This window comes from Fistularia commersonii, chromosome 25, assembly GCF_037954325.1.
Source record: "Fistularia commersonii isolate RoL2024-O1a breed Wild chromosome 25, RoL_Fcom_v1.0, whole genome shotgun sequence".
Taxonomy (NCBI): Eukaryota; Metazoa; Chordata; class Actinopteri; order Syngnathiformes; family Fistulariidae; genus Fistularia; species Fistularia commersonii.
In genome coordinates this window covers 12,320,001-12,340,000 of record NC_141308.1, presented here as the reverse complement: position 1 = coordinate 12,340,000, position 20,000 = coordinate 12,320,001, and the positions used below count along the sequence as shown (strand labels likewise).

Sequence of the window (20,000 nt, the reverse complement as noted above, 5' to 3'; positions counted from 1 at the left end):
ACTGAACAGTTTATTTTTTCAATATAGTTTTAGGATACTCTGTGTGTGTGTGTGTGTGTGTGTGTGTGTGAGAGCGAGAGAGAGAGAAAGAAAAAGTGTATAGCAATGGTTCATCCGTCTGTGTGGATAATTAATATAAATCTGCTCATTTACCGTCAGCCAATCCATCTAGATTTACACACTCGTACATTTTGATGAATTTACTGATGCGCAGACACACACACACGCACAAAACACACACATCGACTGCACACTGAGCGAGTCCTGATGGTCTGATTGTCTGCCTATGTGTGTGTGTGTGTGTGTGTGTGTGTGTGTGCTGGCGGAAATCTAATGAATGAGAGCGACGCAGCGGAGGAGGGAGAGAAGAAAAATATTCTGATTAGAGCCAAATGAGTGAGAGATTGATGGAAGCGTATCAGGCTGCATGGGCTTCATTTATCACTGATGCTGTGTGTGTGTGTGTGTGTGTGTGTGTGTGTGTAGATGGAGGGGGCGTTGCCGGGCGGGTGGGGGTGTAATTTACTGCAGCAGCTGCGTGGAATAAAGGCCGCTTAGTACGAGTTATGGCGGAGTGCAAGGCGGCGGCGGCGGCGTCTGGCCTCCATGTTTTGGGGAACGGGGGATTTATTTGTTAATAAATAAAATAAATTGGATGTAAACAAAGACTTCCATCTCCGAGAAGGAAGGAAGGAAGTGCGACGTTTCAAGCAACGCAGGAACAAAAAAAACTAAATTTACAAGGTCTTCTGCCGGCGACCTTTGCAAAGAGGCTCAACAAGCAACATGTTTGTAAAAATGATCACAAAATTCAATATATATTGAATATAAATTCATTTAAACGCTCATAAAAGCTCGCCTTGCATTTCCTGTACTATATAAAACTACGTCAACCTCCTTTTTCCCGTCCATACATGCAGCTGTCGTTTACATTTTCGGCACAAGATTGTTTTTATTTTCCCGATAATTTGTAAGCCGACGTTTTTAATTTATATTTACAACTCAACTGCACTGTTTGCTTGATTAAAATTAAAAAGGGTGCGTTTTATACTATTTCTGCTGGCATTCACCCATTCACACACACACACACACACACACACACACATATACAACCACACACACACTCCGCTTCCCCAATAGCCGGAGCCTCTTTAACGTGTTTCACACTTTATTCATAGAAAAAGCACTGAGATTCCAACACAAATCAATATAAAATGGTAGTAGCGTTACATAAATAGTAATAAATTCTTGCTTTATAGACAGTAGCTCAAGAAGTCGCACAAAAAAAAAAAAAAAAAAAAATTAAAATAAAACAAATAAAAAAAAAAAAAGTGTTGATGATAAGCTATCATACTTCTGTGGCAACAAATACTGGAAATACCTTTTTTTTTTCTCATAATCAGTAGCACAAAGAGGCAACAAACACTTTCAATTTTCCCTTAAGTTAGAAATAAAAATAAAACAGACTGGGGGGGGGGGGGGGCTGGAGGTGAACTAGTGAGTGATCTCTACCAGCAAACTACTAATAAAAAAAAATAAAAATAACATAAAAATCGGGCGTTTTAAAAGACAAAAAGTGGAAGCGGGAGGGAGGTCTGGGACCGAAGGCAGCGGACGAAGCAGGAACCTCCATCTTCTCCACGCCCGAGGAGGAGAAGAAGCCCAGGAATGGATTCGTCCTTTTTTTTTTTTTAAAACAATAAAAATAAATAAAATAAAATAAAAAAACACACAGAGAAAAACGGATCCGACGCCCTCCATCGTCGAGGATTTTGTTTTCGAAGCGTGCAGGTGGGCGGAGCTACGGAGGCCGTCTCGCTTTCTCTTTTTTTTTTCTTTTTGTTGTTCTGTCTCTCCTGTCACCTTCAGAAAAGACACTAAAGGCTTCAGTCCTGATTCAAAAATGGAAAGAAAAGAAACTTTTGTACATCGTCGGGTCGGAAAGGCAATTTTTTTTTCCGCCGCCCCCTAAAAGGTCGCGGGGGAACCGACGAACAAAGGGTGCTTGCAACGCGTCTTTGTCGTCGCCGGCGTCCCGAATAGCGGTTCGGTCCACCGCGTCTTCTCGCGCACTGAAGTCCAAGGTGGGGTTCGGAGGTGTGGAGGGAGTGGGGTTATTTCCCCGAAGTGGTTTCTGCATAGTCAGGTTAAATTTACAAATGAATGCCTTCCTCGGATTTCCCTGGACTCCACACAACATGCTGCTTCTTTTTTTTTTTTTTTTTTGATTTTTTTTTCTATTTTTTTTTTCTTTCCTTTTTTTTTTTATTCCCGGCGAATCTAAACAAAAAAAACAAAAAAAAAAAGACAAAAACGATAATAATATAATCGTCGCACAAAAAAAAAAAAAAAAAAGAAAGAAATGTACACAGGAGCACCTGAGAAATGCCTTGAAGACTTTGCTCTTAAAAAAAATAAAATAAAATTAGAAACAAAAGAGTTGTCAATCCCCCTTTTCCCGTTCAAAACAATTCAAGTAGACCCTCCCGCCCCCCCGCCCGAGAAAACAAAGAAAGAAAATAACACATAACATACTTATCATAAATAATTATAACTTTACAATTTTCTGAATTGACACTTTTCATATTTACAATATCTTAAATGCTTAATGCTACTAACTTTTGTTTTGTTTCTTTAAGTGTCCCTGAGAACTAAGTTTAGCCTCTGTTTCCTTTTCTTTTTTTTTTTTCTCTTTTCATTCCTCTTTATCCGTTTCTTCAAATCCAAAAACAAATGAAAAAAAAAAAAAAAAATTAAATAAAAATAAAAATAAAAAAAAACAAGAAGGGCCCAGGAGTGACGACCCCGGTGGGTGAAGGTAGCTCTCATGGAATGTCATTTAAAAAAATAAAATAAAATAAAAAGCAGAAAGGACCCCCCCCCACCCCCCCGCTCATCATTCCTTCCAAAGCCATTTTTTTCAAATTTCTTCTCCTCTCTGGCCGCGCGTTCCTACCCGGCCAAACAACGCGAGCAAAACAATCAATAAATAAATGCCGGAGCAGGCAGGAACGTACTGAAGAGGTATTTGTGTGAAGTGCTTGTTTTTGTACGGTTTCCGGTCCGATCCAGGATCCGGAGGGGACGCCGCCGCCGCCGCCGCCGCCGAGGCATGTGACCTGGAGCACGTGGTCGGGGGGTCGAGGCGGCCCGCTCGCTTTCCATCACAAGATCAGGAAGGAACGGGAAGTTCAGGAAGGAGACCCGCTGCTCGGTTGTTCCCCGACACGCTTAAGGCAGAATCACAAGAGTCACGAACGGTCGCCGCGGAAACAAACGGACTTCCGGTCGACTCGAGAAAAAGCCGGAGTTCCCGTTGTTTTTTTTTTTTTTTTGGTTCTTCCGCCGCTTCGCGTCGAGCCGAGTGTCAGAGGGCGGGAAAAAAAAAAAAAAAAAATTTAAACACCTTAAAACGAATATGTCGGCGAAATTGGGGGAATTACGGATTCCACGGAAATCTTTCTTATTGCCAGTGCCGTCCAACGTGGTGATAAACCTACTTTTAAGTGCGACCGGAACGTCCGCCGACTGCCGCTAAGGTAACCGTTAGCACGTTAGCACGTTAGCACGTCGGTCCAGGAAGCCTCCAGAAACAAAAAAAAAAAAAATAGGTCCTGAGTTCCAACCGAAGCTCTTGTGATGGAAAGTTTTAGCTTCTTCGCCGCGGCGGAAGAGCGTCTGGATATTGACGAAATCGCAAGGGGGAAAGCGCGCTCGACCCGTGTGTGTGTGTGTGTGTGTGTGTGTGTGTGTGTGCGCTTCCGACTCCCGAGACGCCCGAGAAGTTAAAGCTGACAAAAAACGCCGTCCAGGACCGACGCGTCTCCGACCTCAGTCAGTCCCTTTCTTAGATCGTCTTGTAGTTTTTTGTTTTTTTTTTCCTTTTTTTTTTGGAATGACATTTTTCCTCCCACGTCCTCCGAACTGAACCCCCGCCGATCTTTTTTTTTTTTTTTTTTTTTGTATCGTCACGTGCCGCGTAGAGAAAAAAAAAAAAAAAAAAAAAAAAAAAATCTCGATGGAATGGATCGGAGGGGGCGGGAATTGAAAATAACGCCGTTTTTTTTTTTTTTTTTGTTTTGTTTTGTTTTTGTGTCGGGCGGCGAACACTTCCTGGTTCACATTCAAGAAACAAACATCGTCGGACGAACAAAAAAAAAAAAAAAAATTGACAAAAAATGGCTCAACGGAAGGAGTAAAAAACACGAGGAATTTCAAAAACAAACAAACTTAAATAGGAATTAGTTGAACTTTTTTTCCCCCCTCCCGCTCAGCCGAATCGCTCTCGGACGAGCATCATGAGTTTCTTCTTGCCCTTGTAGATCTGTTTCAGGTTGTCTATGAACTGGGCGAACTGGATGTGTCCATCCTGCGCCAGCAGGAAGGTCTCGCGCGCTTTGCTGAGGAACTCGATGAACTCTCCGTAGTGCCGCGGGCTGATGTGCGTCAGCCGCGAGTGCGTGGTGTTGATGTACGCCGAGATGGTGGCGTCCAGCAGCTGCCGCAGCGGCGCCTTGTCCGTGGACATCAGTTTCCCGGAGTTCCTGCGGCCGGGGATGCCGGCCAGGCCCGGCGCCGTCATGGTGCAGCGGCGCAGGATGTCGGACAGCACCGTGGCGCAGTGCACGCTTTTCACCACCAGGGGGATGATGGCGGCCAGCTCGTTTTTGCCCAGCGAGTGGCTGAGCGCGCAGGCCCAGAGTACGTCGTTGATGGCGGGGTGCGTGTCCTGGTTGTAGGCCAGGTTGAGGTGGGTCATGGCGAGCGAGGCTAGCTTGAAGGAGCGCAGCGGGTAGCCCCGGTGCTCCATGTACCGCGCGATGGTGAACAGCTGCGAGTAGGTCATCCCCGTGGACGCCGCGTCGATCACGATCTGGTACGCCGTCTCGAAGGCGATGTGGTCCTTCTCGCAGAGCGTCAGCGCCGACAGCGCGCAGTTCTGGGGGTCCTTCATGGCGCACTGCAGCGCCAGGGTCCGCGCGCAGCTAGCTAGCTCCTCGCGCTGCGGGTAGTCCAGGCTCAGGCGCAGGATGGTGTTGTGGGACATGACGGTCGCCGCCACGATGCTGGTGGCCTCCGTCGGCGTGAAGAGGGTGTACCAGCTCTGCAGGATGCTGACCAGCGCCCGCAGACCTGGGGGAGGACGCTAGGTTATACTGGTGTGTGTGTGCGGCGGAGTGTGCGTTCAAGCTAAGCTATCAAAGTGTGTGACTGCTTCTAGGCCATACAGCATCGCTGGTCACCACCGTCTCCTCCACCTTTCCTTTCATTCCGGCTGATAGTCTTCTATCTCTTCGTACCCCTGACACTTTTCTCCAGCCACTCCAACCTGATGAACCCGTCTCTTCACCTCTTTTCCACACTCTGCTACGCTCTGGACTGTTGACCCCAAGTACCTGAAATCCTCCAGCTTCTCGATCTCCCCTCCCTGTAGCCTCACCTCTCTTCCATGCACATATATTCTGTCTTGCTGCGACTAACTTTCATTCCTCTCTTTTCCAGAGCATACCTCCACCTCTCTAGATTTTCCTCTACCTGTTCTCTGCTCTCACTACAGATCACAATGTCATCTGCAAACATCTGTCCATCTGTCATCTGTCCATCCCTGATGGAGTCCCATCTCCACCTTGAACTTCTCTGATACCCCTACAGCACACCTCATTACTGTCTCACAGCGAGCATACATGTCCTGCGCCAGTCTATCATACTTTTCTGTTACTCCAGACTTCCTCATACAATACCAGTTCCTCTCTCGGCACCCTGTGGTATCCCTTTTTCTGGGTTTACAAAAGCGCAATGTAGTTCCCTCTGGCCTTCTCTTTACTTCTCTATTAGCATTCTCAAAGCAAATACTGCATCTGTAATACTATTTCTAGGCATGAAGCCATACTGCTGTTCACAAATGCCGGTTTCTGCACATCCCCATTATTCTTAAAAATGGGCACCATCACACTTAGTCTCCATTCTTCAGGCATCTTCTCGCTCTCAAAAGATCCCGTTGAATAATCGAGTCAGAAACTCTCTTGGACGCTTCCACACCTCCACAGGTGTATCATCAGGACCAACCGCCTTTCCACTCTTCATTCTCCTCAATGTGTGTTTCCCGCGTTATAAAGTGCCCTTTCACATCACCGTCTTAACGTGTGTGTCCGTGCGTCCAGTCCTGTTGCCGTGGCGACGGCGCAACCATTGTTATCGGATACCATTAGCGTCACCCCGGATTTCCACGAACGCACAACGGGAACGTGGCTTAAGAGCGCGAGTTTTCTTGAGATATGAGCCGTCGCTTAGTGGATTTGACGCCGACGTGTCCGACGTCCTCTGTGAAGTGACGTTTAAAAACAGCAGGATGCGCCGTTTGCCACTAGCTAGCCCAACAAAAGCGAGGTGTTTGTGTTGTGGACTCATCCGAGAAGAGATGGAGAGGCTGTTGTTGTTGTTGAGATACTGTGAGCAATTTTATTTTTCAGGGTTTGACGCTCTTACAAAGAGAAGCGGCTTCACTCCGTCCATAAATGAAGTTTAGAGTAAAGCTACATTTAGCGACACACTGTAGCACTAACTGTGTAGCTAGTAAGAGCACCAAATGGAAAACTCTTTATTCCTTTACATTCCCTTTTATTTTGTATTATTACCGTAATTTCCGGACTATAAGCCGCTACTTTCCCCACACGCTTTGAACACTGCGGCTAAAACAACAATGTGGCTAATTTATGGATTATTTTGTGCTAATTAGCGTGAAGCTAATTATTTTGTGCTTCACGCCGCCAAAACTTTTCGCCTCGTCGCATCGGACCGATGAAATGACCGTGAAATTCTGAGGCCGTTCGATTCCGACACCGAAAAAGACGACTTTAACGGTTTTAGCGCGCAGGAGGAAGCTCAGGATAGCAATTAGCATGGGTAGGAAAAAACGGGGATAGAAAATGGCTTATTATTATTATTATTATTATTATATAATGGTTATTTATTATAATTTTTCCATGACATGTTCCAAGCACTGTTCGGAAAAAAGTATTTCCACTATTTATTTGCAGATGCTACCCCTTTGTATTTAATTTTTTTGTAATTTTGTATTTATTTTTTTTAAATATTTTAAATATAAATATCTTGTGTTACTACGTAGACACCTGCGGCTTATAGACAACTGCGTCCGATAGTCCAGAAATGATGGTACTTTGAAGACATTATTTATTTGTTTTTTTTTTTGTTGTTTTTTTTTAATTTAAAAACAAAATGAGAGGGCTGGAACAGATTTGATTGCGTTTCAGTTCATTTAAAAGCTGAAATAAAATTTGATTTCTCAGCACACTGAGTTACCACCTCGGTCACAGAACCACTCCTAAGGCAAGGTGTTACTATTTTCACTTTGTACTCAAAAAAATATCGAAAGTTTGTAAAATCAAAGATTTTTTCCGCTCTAAATGAAAAGGAAACGGCACGTGTGTGTGTGTGTGTGTGTGTGTGTGTGTGTTTAGGGAAGCACCAAGACGTACCGACTTCAGTGGCGCAGGTGACCAGCCAGCGGACCATCTCCCTCCTCCTCCAGTTTAGAGTGGACAGAGTCATCCTCATTACCTGGAACACACACACACACACACACACACACACACACACACACACACACACACACACACACACACACACACACACACACACACACAGGTGAATGCCTGCTATAAGCCCCGCCCACTTTGTGATTTTGCAAGTTCTCCCACTTAGAAATCATGGATGGGTCTAAAATTTTCATTGTTGCTGCATTTCCACAGCAAGACTGAATTTAAAAAAAATTTAAAAAAGCGTAAATCATGTGTTATTTTTTTAATAATTTTTTTTGAAAAATTCCAAGATGAAATAATTATTTAATCCCTTGCTTATCAGCCAGATTTCTGCCCCTCAAAGACCCGTTCCTCTACTTTTAGAGTCGAACTACAGTCTAATTGAAATCTCTATTAAAAAAAAAAAATCTAATTTATAAAAGCATGAAAATGATTGAGTTTTAAATCTATAGCATTTCATTTAAAATGTAGTGAAACCTCAACTTATTCATTAAAAATTGGCAAAATTTCACATGTAAAATCTATAAGAATGTATACTCCATAAAAACTTGAGAATAAATGTTCTTACTTTTTGGACTCAAGGGATCAAATACTTATTTGACCCTGTAATTTACAAATAAATTGTTCAAAAAAAAAATCATACAACTTGATTTCCGAACCCTGAGAGGATGGATGGATGGATGGAGGGTTGTTTAGAAGTAATAGTAGTCGTAGTATTTAACAGTATCCAGCTGGATTGCTGCTATCCTGCAGTTTCCTTTCAATTATTCCTGATTTTTGGGGCGAATTTCAGTCCATTTTTCAAATAAATTCCCATTTATTTCAAAATGTTCTCATCCAAATTCATCCAACTCTTTTTTTTTCTTTGACAATTTCATTAAATTTGATTCCATTTTCCAAACAACAAAAAGCGCAAAGTGATTCCACACGGGTTGAATTATTATTATTATTAATTAGTATTAATAATAATTAATTATAATTATTAAGTATTAATAATAATAATTAATTATAATTATTAATTGATTATAATAATTATTATTAACTATTATTAGTAGTAATTATTATTATTAGTTGCGTAACGGGCATCGGACGGACGACCTTTGACCCACACTATCAAACTTTCCTCGGGTCTTTGCCGACAGCTTTTCGAGGCTGAAGAGGAACCAAGCCTTGGAGGAGCTCACACACACACACACACACACACACACACACACACACACACACACACACACGAACTGCTACCTGCAGGCCCAGCTCCAGCGCCACATTGAGCAGGGTTATATCCGGCGGACTATCTGCCGGCGTGGCTATCTTGAAGGCGTCCTGGGCCAGCTTGAAGATCAAGGAGGAGGAGTGGATGTTCTTCTGGATGGCCTCCAGCACCGTCCGCAGCCTCAGCATGTCGCCTGCGGACAGCAAGGCCGGTTTTACGAGCCGCCGGCCGGGGTTGCGGCGGGTTTTGGTCGACGGCGGTACCTTTGGCGGCGGTGAGCATGGTGGAGGCCAGCTCGCACTGCTGGGACTCCAGGTGGCCGAGGGTGAACCAGCGCGGGAAGCGGCTGGGGACGATGGAGATGCCGTGGTGCGGGTGGCCCACGTCGCCCGAGCCCGCCGACGACTCCAGGACCGGAAGCCTGGAAGAAACCGCCGAGAACCGGGAGGTCGGAAGGAGGAAATCGGCAGAATCCGCCCGAGTCGAGGTTTCGGTTTTGTTATTTCTTTCTTCTTATTGCACTGGATTGTAAACACTGTTCTACTGCAAACACTCATATATACGTAAAATTATATTTATCATCATTCTTCCACCAGCTCGCATCCCAAAGCTCTGCAGACAGCAAAGTAGGAATTTCACTGAACTTGTTTCTATACAAGAAACGCTTGAAATCCGGAATCATTTCCTATTTATGTGGTTCTTTAAGATCTCTGACATTTTTCTTTGAAATGTAATGTCAATAATATTTGATTTAAAATTTAAAATCTATTACATTTGATTTAAAACTTATAAAGACTCGACATTTATTTAGAATTACCAATCTATAAAATTGAGTGAATCTATTTAAATATTTACAATCTATAAAATTGTATCGACATCTTTTTTGAACATTAACTGGAACATTATTAACAATAATAATAATGATAAAATAAAATTAATTTTAATAATAATAAAATCGACAACATTTAAAATGTTATATTGATTGAATATTCTGATTTATAAAAACTTGAATATTATTCAATTCTAGGGCATTTAATTTATAATGTAAATGTATTTAGTTTCCAAATCTTTAGGAGTGTATCTACATTTTTTTTTGCAACTTGAACATTATTTAAAATCTAAAATCTAACACATTCTAAATTTAAAAACTATTAAAAGTTCCACTTGATGAAAATTTGGAAAATGTAAAATGTATAAAAACTTGGCATTTATTTAGAAGTTCCAAATGTGTAAAATGTTATCAATTTTTTTTACACATTTGGAACTTCAAAAAATAAATTCCAGTTTATTTAATATGTATAAAAACTTGAAATGTATTTAGAATTTCCAAATCTATAAAATTGTATCTACATTTTTTTACAACTTGAACATTATTTAAAATTTTAAATCTCCATTTTGAGTTCCAAATACATTAAAAATTCCAATTTATGAAAACTTATGAAACTTATGATTTTTTTTTTCAAATCTATAATATTTGTTTTAAAATGTAAAAAAAATTGAAAATGTGTATGGAATTTCCAAATATATAAAATTGTATCTACATTTTTTTTACAACTTGAAAATGATTTTAAATCTAAAACAGATAATACTTTTAAAAAAAAAATTCAAATGTGTAAAAAAACTTGAAAAGGATTTTAAAAAATTTAAATCGATAACATTTTAGTTAAAATGTCTTGAAACTTAATTGTTTTCATTTTTAAAATCTATGTACTTAAGACCTTAAGACACTTTATAGCCTTGCTACTTTATAGTTTTAGTGGTATTTCTTATTCTCCCCCCTTTTTTATACTGTTTATAAAATTTCCTACTATTATCTATTATTGTTTTATTTTACTTGAAACTCAAGCACAACAATTTCCTTCGGGATAAATAAAATTGTTCTTATTCTCATTTAAAAAAAAAAAAAAATCGGCAAATTTTTACATGTAAAACCTATAAAAATGTAAGTGTTTTACGTGCTGGCGCTTCTGGACTTTCCAAAATAAAACCACAGACTGGCTTGTTTCTGCAATTTCCATAAGATGCTTTTCTCTTTTCGTGCATCTGCTTGGTGGTTGGACATCTTCTGGGCTGGAGGAGGTTCTCACCTCATGGCGCGCAGAGCCACCTTGTAGGCCAGGTCGGCATCGTGGGGCAGCAGGGCGGAGAACAGGTACTTGGCGAAGGTGTGCATGGGGACGCTCTCGCGGTGGATGACCTCGCCCAGACCGCTGAACGGGCCCGCTGTGGGGGAGGGAGGAGTTTTGAGGAACATCTTGAGGGGTTTTCGCGGAGAAAACACTCGATTCATTGCCCGCGTCATCATCTGCGTACCTTCCAGGAGCTGGACGGCCTGCTTGCGGAGGGTCTGGACCAGCAGGTCGTCCAGGTCCAGCTCCTGCAGCTTGGCCACGATCTGCTCCTCGTTCCGACAAACCTGCGGGGGGGGGAAGAAACGGCGGACGCCTTCAGGGACCCGGACGACGGCGCCCGTGTCGTTTCCGCGAGGACGGTTTCACGCCGGAGAAGTGGCGTACCTTGTCCTGGGCGTACAGGCCCTCGGGCATGATCCTCTGCTGGCCCATCCCCATCAGGGTGACCTCCAGCGCCAGCGTCAGGTAGGACTCCCCGCCCTCGGGGCTCCCCCACACCGGCACGTGGTGGTAAACGGGGGTCCTGGGCTCTCCTTCTGGGGGGACCAGGAGGAACTTTTAAACGTCCGAAACGTTAGCCTAGCCAAGATGGCCGCCGCCGCCGCTCTAAGTGTAAACAGATGCCGCGGGAGTCTCAGCTGTTTGCCCCCCTCCTTCTTCCACCGGCCTGCTTAAATCCCCTCGGAGCAACAGATCTCCTCAATCCTATTCCAGGGATAAAGTGTGTGTGCGAGTGTGTGTGTGTGTGTGTGTGTAATCTGGGGAAAAGTGTAAACTGGTTTCGAGGACAAAAGAGCGGAGGGGCCGTCCCTGCAGGCCGGTTTGATACGATCAGAGAGCGAGGACCTCGGACAGATGTCAACAGCTGCCTTCCAGGATGGTAGCACACACACACACACACACACACACACACACTCACACACGAGCGCACAAAAATGGTGGGTTTGCGGTCGGTATTGTTGATTTGACAAAAGGTCCCCCAGCAGCCGGGTAACAATGAGAGACTCAGGCTTCCATTCTGGCTGCTGGTGCAAAAAAAAAAAAAAAAAAAGAAACCTCGGGCCGCGTGAGACATTCAGACAGCCAAGGATTCTATACATCCACACACACACACACACACACACACACACACACACACACACACACACACACAAAGCACAATGACTGTCGCTGGCCGGCGACAAACCCGCTGCCGCTCCAGGAATTACAGACCCCGACGCTGTTTTTTTTTTAATAATATATGTAATTACATATAGATATGGATGTAAATATAGTTGTAAAGTGTGCGTGTGTGTGTGTGTGTGTGTGTGTGTGTGTACCTCCGGTGTCCATGGTGCTGTCGTCGTCCACGCGGCACGTCTCCGTCAGCGTGGTGAACAGGCAGCCAATGGGATCCAAGGGATGTCCCACCCAGCCTTCCAGGTTGGTGGTGGAGGTCACGCCTCTTTGGAGAAGCTCTGGAGAAGATGGAGGAGGTGAGCAGGTCAAAGTGCAAGTGTGTGTGCACCTGTGTGTGTGTGTGTGTGTCGTACCTTTCTTTTGGTGTTTGTAAATGTCCATCTGCCTCTGCTGCTGCAGCCGGAGTGTGTTGATGATTGCCACAGCCAATCGCAGGGCCTCCCTGGAGTAACCATGGGAACGCAGGGCATCGACACGAGCGCACGCCGTCGGTACATGGTCTGCGCAGACGCAGAAATGGTTAGTGATGTGTGTGTGTGTGTGTGTGTGTGTGTGTGTGTGTGTGTGGGGATAAACACACACACACATGCATACACAAATATTTTTACGATACATAACAATGTGTATTTTTCCCTCAACAAACACTTTGGCAAAGCAGGATGTAAAGCAAAGAGACACATGCACACACACAGACACACACATTTACACACACACAGACACACACACCGGCACACACACTGCAGCCTCAGCAGAAAAGCAGTGTGTTTCTGATAGCTGGCTTAAGTTGCAGAATCTGACAGATCTTAGCTGGAAGCTGCTTACTGCAGATACTGGCCTCAATATCAGCAGAATTAGAGAGAGTGTGTGTGTGTGTGTGTGGCACTGGCTTTCAGCAGAATTAGAATGTGTATTTGTGTGTGTGTGTGTGTGTGTGTAGAGCTCCTACAATCGACCCTCCTTAAAGAGAGACTGTCTCTCCAATTTGGTAGACGACTGAACGACTGCAGGTGAAACAAATGAGTAACGTGCACTCACACACACACACACACACACACACACACACACACACACCACTTTCGCGTGCTAGAAATGAGTAATTCATTACTGTTTCAATTTTAAAGACGTTGTGCAGCGCGGATGGAAAGAGGAGAGCCGACTTGTTGGAAAGAGTAAAATAATCTGCGTGTGTGTGTGTGTGTGTGTGTGTGTGTGTGTGTGTGTGTGTGTGTGTGTACCTAGCCATAGCGGCAGGCCCTGCGGGTTGAAGAGCAGGCTCTCCCCCTCCCTCTGGTAGGACGGAGACATGTAATAGTCGCTGCTGATGATCCTCTGGAGGTGGCTGTCCTGCCAGTGCAGGTCGCAGGCTTCCACCGCCCGGCTGAACACCGTCCTCCTCGGCCTGGACAGCGAATCTGCCACACACACACACACACACACACACTCAAGAAACATCCACAACCTGTGTGTGTGTGTGTGTGTGTGAGGTTATGCTGACCCTGCGCCAGGTTGCTCTGCGGCAGCGCGTTGGTGATGTTGGGCAACTCGCTGCCGTAGTTGCCGTCCTCCAGCGGGCAGACGTCCATGTCGCCCCACTTCTTCAGCTGCTTCAACCAGCCGCTCTTCTCCTCGCTCTTGCAGTGGGGGTTCAGCACCACACACACCCACAGCGCCCCTGCGGACGGGCCGAGCGGAGGTCAGGACGCGGCGCCGGACGCGATCGGGGATCCGGCGGACGAGACGTTTCCTCACCCAGCTCGTCCCACAGCTGCCTGCACTTGTCCGTCATTCCCGTGCCCTGCTGTCTCCATAGCGACAGGCGAGGGTCGGCCATGAACTGCTCCGTGATGAGCGTCAGCATCCGGGCGCCGTTGGAGTCCCGCATCCGCAGCATCTCACGCACCTGGCGGGACGAACGGGCGTTTTCTAGGCGTGTTCTAGGCGTGTTCTAAGGGGGCGACGGACGGCGAACACGACGATGCGTTCGGGACCCGTCTTTCGAACGATGTTTTTTTTTTTTTTCTAAGAGGGTGTGGAGTGTTTTGGAAAGATCCGAGGACCCGATCCCGGATCTGGTCCCGGTCTCTGAGGGTTCTGGTTTTGGTTCTGGTCGGTACCTTGGCGAACATGGAGTTGAGCTGCTTCCCCGAGCCGTAGTAGCCGCCCTGCGACAGGAACTGCTTGACCTGCTCCCGAACCTGGTCCTCGTCCAGGTGCCAGCAGTTGTCGTCGTCGATGCTGGCGCCGGCCGTCGGGTCCGGAGCGCCTGGACACACACACACACACACACACACACACACACACACACACACACACACACACACACACACACACGGGTTTAATAACTTTGTGTTGGAAATGAATCTGGTTGATTTTAAATTAAGCCAGTAAAAACAATCAGGCACTTTCAAACTGCTAAATAATGATAATAATAGTAAAATAACAGTAATATATTACTGATGACAATAATAAAAATAATCTCTTTCACTCTCATAATAAAACAATAGCATGATATGATAACAATAATATTAATAATAATAATAATAATAATACTACAATACAGTCATAGAAATAATAATAATTACTATTATTGCAGTGAAAATATGATATGAAATTATATGAAAATATATATACTCAATTTGATAATATCACAATAACATAATGGTACAGATAATGGTGACATAACACTAATGATTATGGGAAAAAAAATCACAGCATTATTATGATAACAATACTCACAATAATAATAATAATAATAAACCACTCTGAATAATAATGAATATGAATAAGAAAATGGCTTAAACGTCCAGAACATGTTTTACACACACATTGCATTCATAGTTCTGTAGATAAAACATTAAAAAAATAAAACATCATTAAATTTACATCTGGGGTTATTATAATGATGCCCACTTCCACAAACACACACACACACACACACACACACAAACGCGCACACACACACACACACAGGTTTAATAACTTCGTGTTGGAAATGAATGGATCTGAAAATGACCCAATCTGGTTGATTTTAAATTAGAAGTAGGCCAATAAAAACAATCAGGCACTTTGAAACTGATAAATAATGATAATAATGATAAAATAAAAGTAATATATTACTAATAACAATAATAAGAATAATCTCATTCATTCTCATAATAAAACAATGACGTAATATGATAACATTAATCACAATAATAATAATAAAACAATAAAGTCATAGAAATAAGAATAATTTCTGTTATTATTATAAAAATATTATATGAAATCATATGAAATATGATAAATTCAATATAGTATATACATATATATTATATAATATATAAATATATATAATATATAATTATATATATTATATATAATTATTATATATTATATATATTATTATATATATTATATTATATATTATATATAATATATAATCATATATTATATAAATATATATATACATATTATATATATTAATTTATAATAATAATTTATGTATAATAATCACAGTAACGTGATAATGATGAGATAACAATAATGTTTATGGAAACAATCACAGCATTATTAGGATGACAATACTCACAATAATAATGATAATAATTATTATTATAATTATTATATACCATTCTGGATAATAATAACAATGATAATAATAATAATATAGGAATAAGAAAGAAGATGGGTAAAATGGATTAAGTGTCCAAAACCTGCTTTTTACACACATTGCATTCATATTTCTGCAGATAAAAAAATAAAACATCATTACATTTACCTCTGGATTTTTCAATGATGCCCCTTACAAACACACACACACACACAAACACACACACACACATACACACACACACACACACCCCTTCTCCCTGCCCCTCAGACAGGTTTGCAGGCAGAGGGCAAACAAACACATGGAGGACTGAACATTAACATCCTTCTCTGCATCAAAGCATCTGTATATTGATTGTTTCACTTCCTGCTCTCAAACCAGAGCAGCGAGGAGCACACACACACACACACACACACACAAAACCAGATGGCGACCATGGGAAATGGAGTTTACTTTTCAGAGACGGGGCCTCCCCGGCGAAAACATCCCCCCTCCCCGCTTCGCTCGTCTAGAGATTTCCCCTGAAAAACAAAACGTGGGTCCTAATCCGAGCCCGGTGGAGTTTTTCCCGGGCGTTCGGTGACACTCGCAGGGGGGGAGAGGAGCAAAAAAAAAAAAAAAAAAAAAATAGGCTAATGGCACACTGGGGGAATAAAAGGCCGACCTTCTTCTTCTGTAAGTGTGTGTGTGTAGATTTTTGATCTGGCAGGAAACGCGCAGAGGAAAACCCAGCGATGTGTTTCCAACTGGCGAAATAGCAAACAGCCGCATTCCTCCATCAAAGCGGTCGCGTCGGACCGAGCGAACCTCGCGAATCCGCCCCCCTCGCCCTCCTCGGCTTGTCAAACGCCAGGCAGGAAGCGCGACGCGGGGCTTCCTGGACGGGGAGAGCGCCGGGGAATGTCAACATTCGGGGCCGGGAGGATGAAACGGGCGGGAGATAAAGAGGCCGGTTCTGGTGAGAGGATGTGTCCGGTTTGTCGAGTTCCCCGGCTCTTTCATCCGTCCGGCGCCGGCGTCGGCCGCTCCTCCTCCCTCGGCGGACTCGTGGAAATCAAAACGCGAGATGTGAAGTCGGACGTTTCATAGCGGCCTGGTTTTTATTTAAGGAGAGAGACGACCGGGGGGGGAAAAAAAAAGAAGAAAAAAACGGCAAATCCCGACCTGCAGCTATGAAGATAGGAGCTACAGAAGCAGGATCAAAAAGCGGTCAAGTGTGTGTGTGTGTGTGTGTGTGTGCCCACCGTGGACTTGGTTGATCTCCGAGTTGGACGACAGGATCTCATCGGCCAGCTTCTGGGCGGTGGGGAGCACCTCGGTGTGATGGGCCGTGATCAGGTACTGGACCAGCTTCTGGAGCTGGTCCCGGTTCATCTGGAACAAGGTCTCCGAGATGGGAAGCCGCAGCTTCACCTGCGACACACACACACACACACACACACACGCGTTGACCCTGCAGCTCCGCCGTCACGAATGGTCGCCCCCGGGTGATGTTTTTCCCACCTGCTCGGGTTTTCGGATGCGGTAGAGAGACAGCGCCACCACGTGGGCGCAGTAGAAGATGTCCCTGTTCCCGCAGCCGCAGGTGACGGAGGTGATCTTGCATCGATCGAAGCTGATGGCGACCTTGTGCGTGACCTCCGGCTCGGCCGACGTGGCCGGTTCCGTCACCGTGCCGCTGAGGTGGAACCCTGCGGAGACACCAGCGGGAAAAGACCGGGTCAGAAAACACGTCTTCGGGTGATTTCGTCCATATTTGCGTTTTATTTCCCGTACGTTTGGACTCCCCCCCCCCCCCCTCCCCCTCCCGTGTTTCTCGTCGCCGTTTTTCGCGACGTTTTTTCGGGCGACGTCGATAACGACAGGTGAGTCGCCGGCTTCGGTTCGGCGTTTTTCCCGAAGACGTCGGATTCATTTTCGGCGAAGATAAAGAGATTAACGGGGGAAAAGAGGGGGAAGAAATGAAGGAAAAACCGAGGAGGAGCAGAGTGGAGCACAGGGGCGGGGGAGTGTTGTGTTATCTCACTGTGACGGGTCAATTATTTATACGGCGAGGTGTGTGTGTGTGTGTGTGTGTGTGTGTGTGTGTGTGTGTGCGCACGTTGGATTACTGTACCGCGGCAAGCCACACCGAAGCGACCACACTGCTGTATTCGCAAACCAGGAAGCCGGAGGGAGGCGAGCACACTGGGAGGCAATGATACGGCTATTTTTGGGGGGCCGGGATGGCGGGAGAACACACACACACACACACACACACACACACACACACACACACACACACAATTAAATTCTGGGGTATGGGCCAGAATGGTAGAGCGGTCTAATAAGCGCGCGTTAAGCCACCTCCCTGGCAGGGAACCATGCACGGCTTTCCAAAGCTAATGTGAGCGCACGTCTGCGCGCACACACACACACACACACAGAAACACACACACACACACACACACAGATCCAATCATCTACAGGCTTCTCCCACCACAAAAAAAGACGTAAGGAGCTGGAGGAGTGTGAAGAAGCGCAGGTTTATGGAGAGTACAAGAATAAATACATTAAATACAGGTTTTCGTTTGAAGTACTAGGAAGTACAAGTACTGATGTACTTGTACTTCCAGGGTCAAAGGTCAAAGGTCAAAGGTCATCAAAAAACGGACATCTCAACATGTGACCCTGTGATTGACAGGTGACCCATCCGGGTTAAGCCCCGCCCCCTTTCATGTTTGCACCGGTTAACCTTTCCACAGCAACACACACACACACACACACACAGCTTCTCTATGTGTGTGTGTGTGTGTGTGTGTGTGTGTGTGTGTGTTCGTTCACTGTCTTCAGCAGATGGGGATGCAATGACACTTGATAAAAAAAGACGCTGCATCAGACAGTTTGTGAGCTTACAAACACACACATACACACTTGTGCACACACACACACACACACACACACACACACACGCAAATACAAAACACACACACACACACAGCGAACAAAACGACCTTTTCAAAGCCTGTCTGCTTTTGTTCTTAATGCCATGGCAAGCGTGGAGATGAAACGACAAAACCTAGTCAGTGATATTCACAGCAGATATCAGTAATCTCTCTCTCTCTCTCTCTTTCTCTGACACACACACACACACACACACACACACACACACACACACATACACACACACTCGTCATGCTGTTTCATACCACGCCATGGAACTGCTCCGGCTAAACAGATGAATTTCTAACAAAAGTGATTTAGGAGTGTAATGTGTGTAAACTGGGAGTGTTGCCAAGTACAACGATCTGGCCTAATCCTCGGGGAGCGTCACATGGAAGTGTGTGTGTGAGTGTGTGTGTGTGTGTGTGTGTGTGTGTCATGCTGTCTTGTCTGCTGTGATGTAGGTACGCCTGCTTGCCCTGACAACCACCATACAATCTGCTGCCGCTGCCAGCATCTTTTAAGTGCACAGAGTGTGTTTGTGTGTGTGTTTGTGTGTATGGTTTTAATAAGACTTTCATCACATGCATTGTGGGACGACATGTGTGTGTGTGTGTGTTTGCAGGAAGCGCGGGCCTGCCTCCCCACCTGTCTCCACAAATAACACAATGCACATTTTTGCGAGTGGATTTGTATGACAACTGAGTTGGTTTCATTTCAGTGTGAGTGTGTGTGTGTGTGTGTTTGTGTGTGTGTGTGTGTGTGTGTGTTTGTGGACAGCTCTCACTTTGTGCGACATGATGTGTAACTACGGGTGATATCAATGTGTGAATGTGTGTGTGTGTGAGTATACAAACACAAAGTGTGAGGAAACAATGAAGAGAAAAGACGACCATTGTACATCTTTCCATTGTACACACACACACACACACACACACACACACACGCAAACACACACACTGGCCGCCGCCATCTGTCACTCGCCGACAGCCCCGCCCACACAACTGCTCGTAAGCCAATCAGGAGGCAGATAACTCCAAATGCTCATAGGCCATTAACCCCTAATCAGGTGGGGAAACAGAGCCGGGCGGAGGGCCAACGTGTACTCACACACACACACACACACACACACACACACACACACACACACACACACACACACACACACACACACAGTTGTCTTTATTCATTCAAAGCCTCAGCAGACATGGATAAGCCCCGCCCACTCATTGAAGGAGAGACAATCTTTGATTGCAAGCTAGTTTGGCCAGTGCCACACCTTTACCACACACACACACACACACACACACACACACACACACACACACACACACACACACACACACACACACACACACACGGGACCCTTTCGCAGTATTTTCAGAATTCTCTTGCAGTATTTCCTG

At 44.7% G+C, this 20,000-nt stretch overlaps 1 protein-coding gene across 1 annotated transcript in view; it reads right to left on the bottom strand.

Annotated features, from left to right (window-relative positions):
- Window positions 1-2,672: 2,672 nt before the first annotated feature.
- The window catches only part of zswim5 (zinc finger, SWIM-type containing 5), a 54,506-nt gene continuing 37,178 nt past the window's right edge, over window positions 2,673-20,000 (bottom strand). The window contains exons 2-16 of the mRNA XM_086173190.1: window positions 17,176-17,363; window positions 16,917-17,085; window positions 14,198-14,346; window positions 13,833-13,983; window positions 13,579-13,755; window positions 13,319-13,495; window positions 12,437-12,583; window positions 12,224-12,361; window positions 11,289-11,440; window positions 11,086-11,188; window positions 10,860-10,995; window positions 9,036-9,193; window positions 8,802-8,965; window positions 7,497-7,578; window positions 2,673-5,133 (exon numbers count right to left, since the gene is read on the bottom strand). Of these exons, the coding sequence (XP_086029316.1) occupies window positions 4,271-5,133; window positions 7,497-7,578; window positions 8,802-8,965; window positions 9,036-9,193; window positions 10,860-10,995; window positions 11,086-11,188; window positions 11,289-11,440; window positions 12,224-12,361; window positions 12,437-12,583; window positions 13,319-13,495; window positions 13,579-13,755; window positions 13,833-13,983; window positions 14,198-14,346; window positions 16,917-17,085; window positions 17,176-17,363 (2,954 nt within the window). The 3' untranslated portion in view covers window positions 2,673-4,270. The remainder of the gene's footprint in view (window positions 5,134-7,496; window positions 7,579-8,801; window positions 8,966-9,035; window positions 9,194-10,859; window positions 10,996-11,085; window positions 11,189-11,288; window positions 11,441-12,223; window positions 12,362-12,436; window positions 12,584-13,318; window positions 13,496-13,578; window positions 13,756-13,832; window positions 13,984-14,197; window positions 14,347-16,916; window positions 17,086-17,175; window positions 17,364-20,000) is intronic.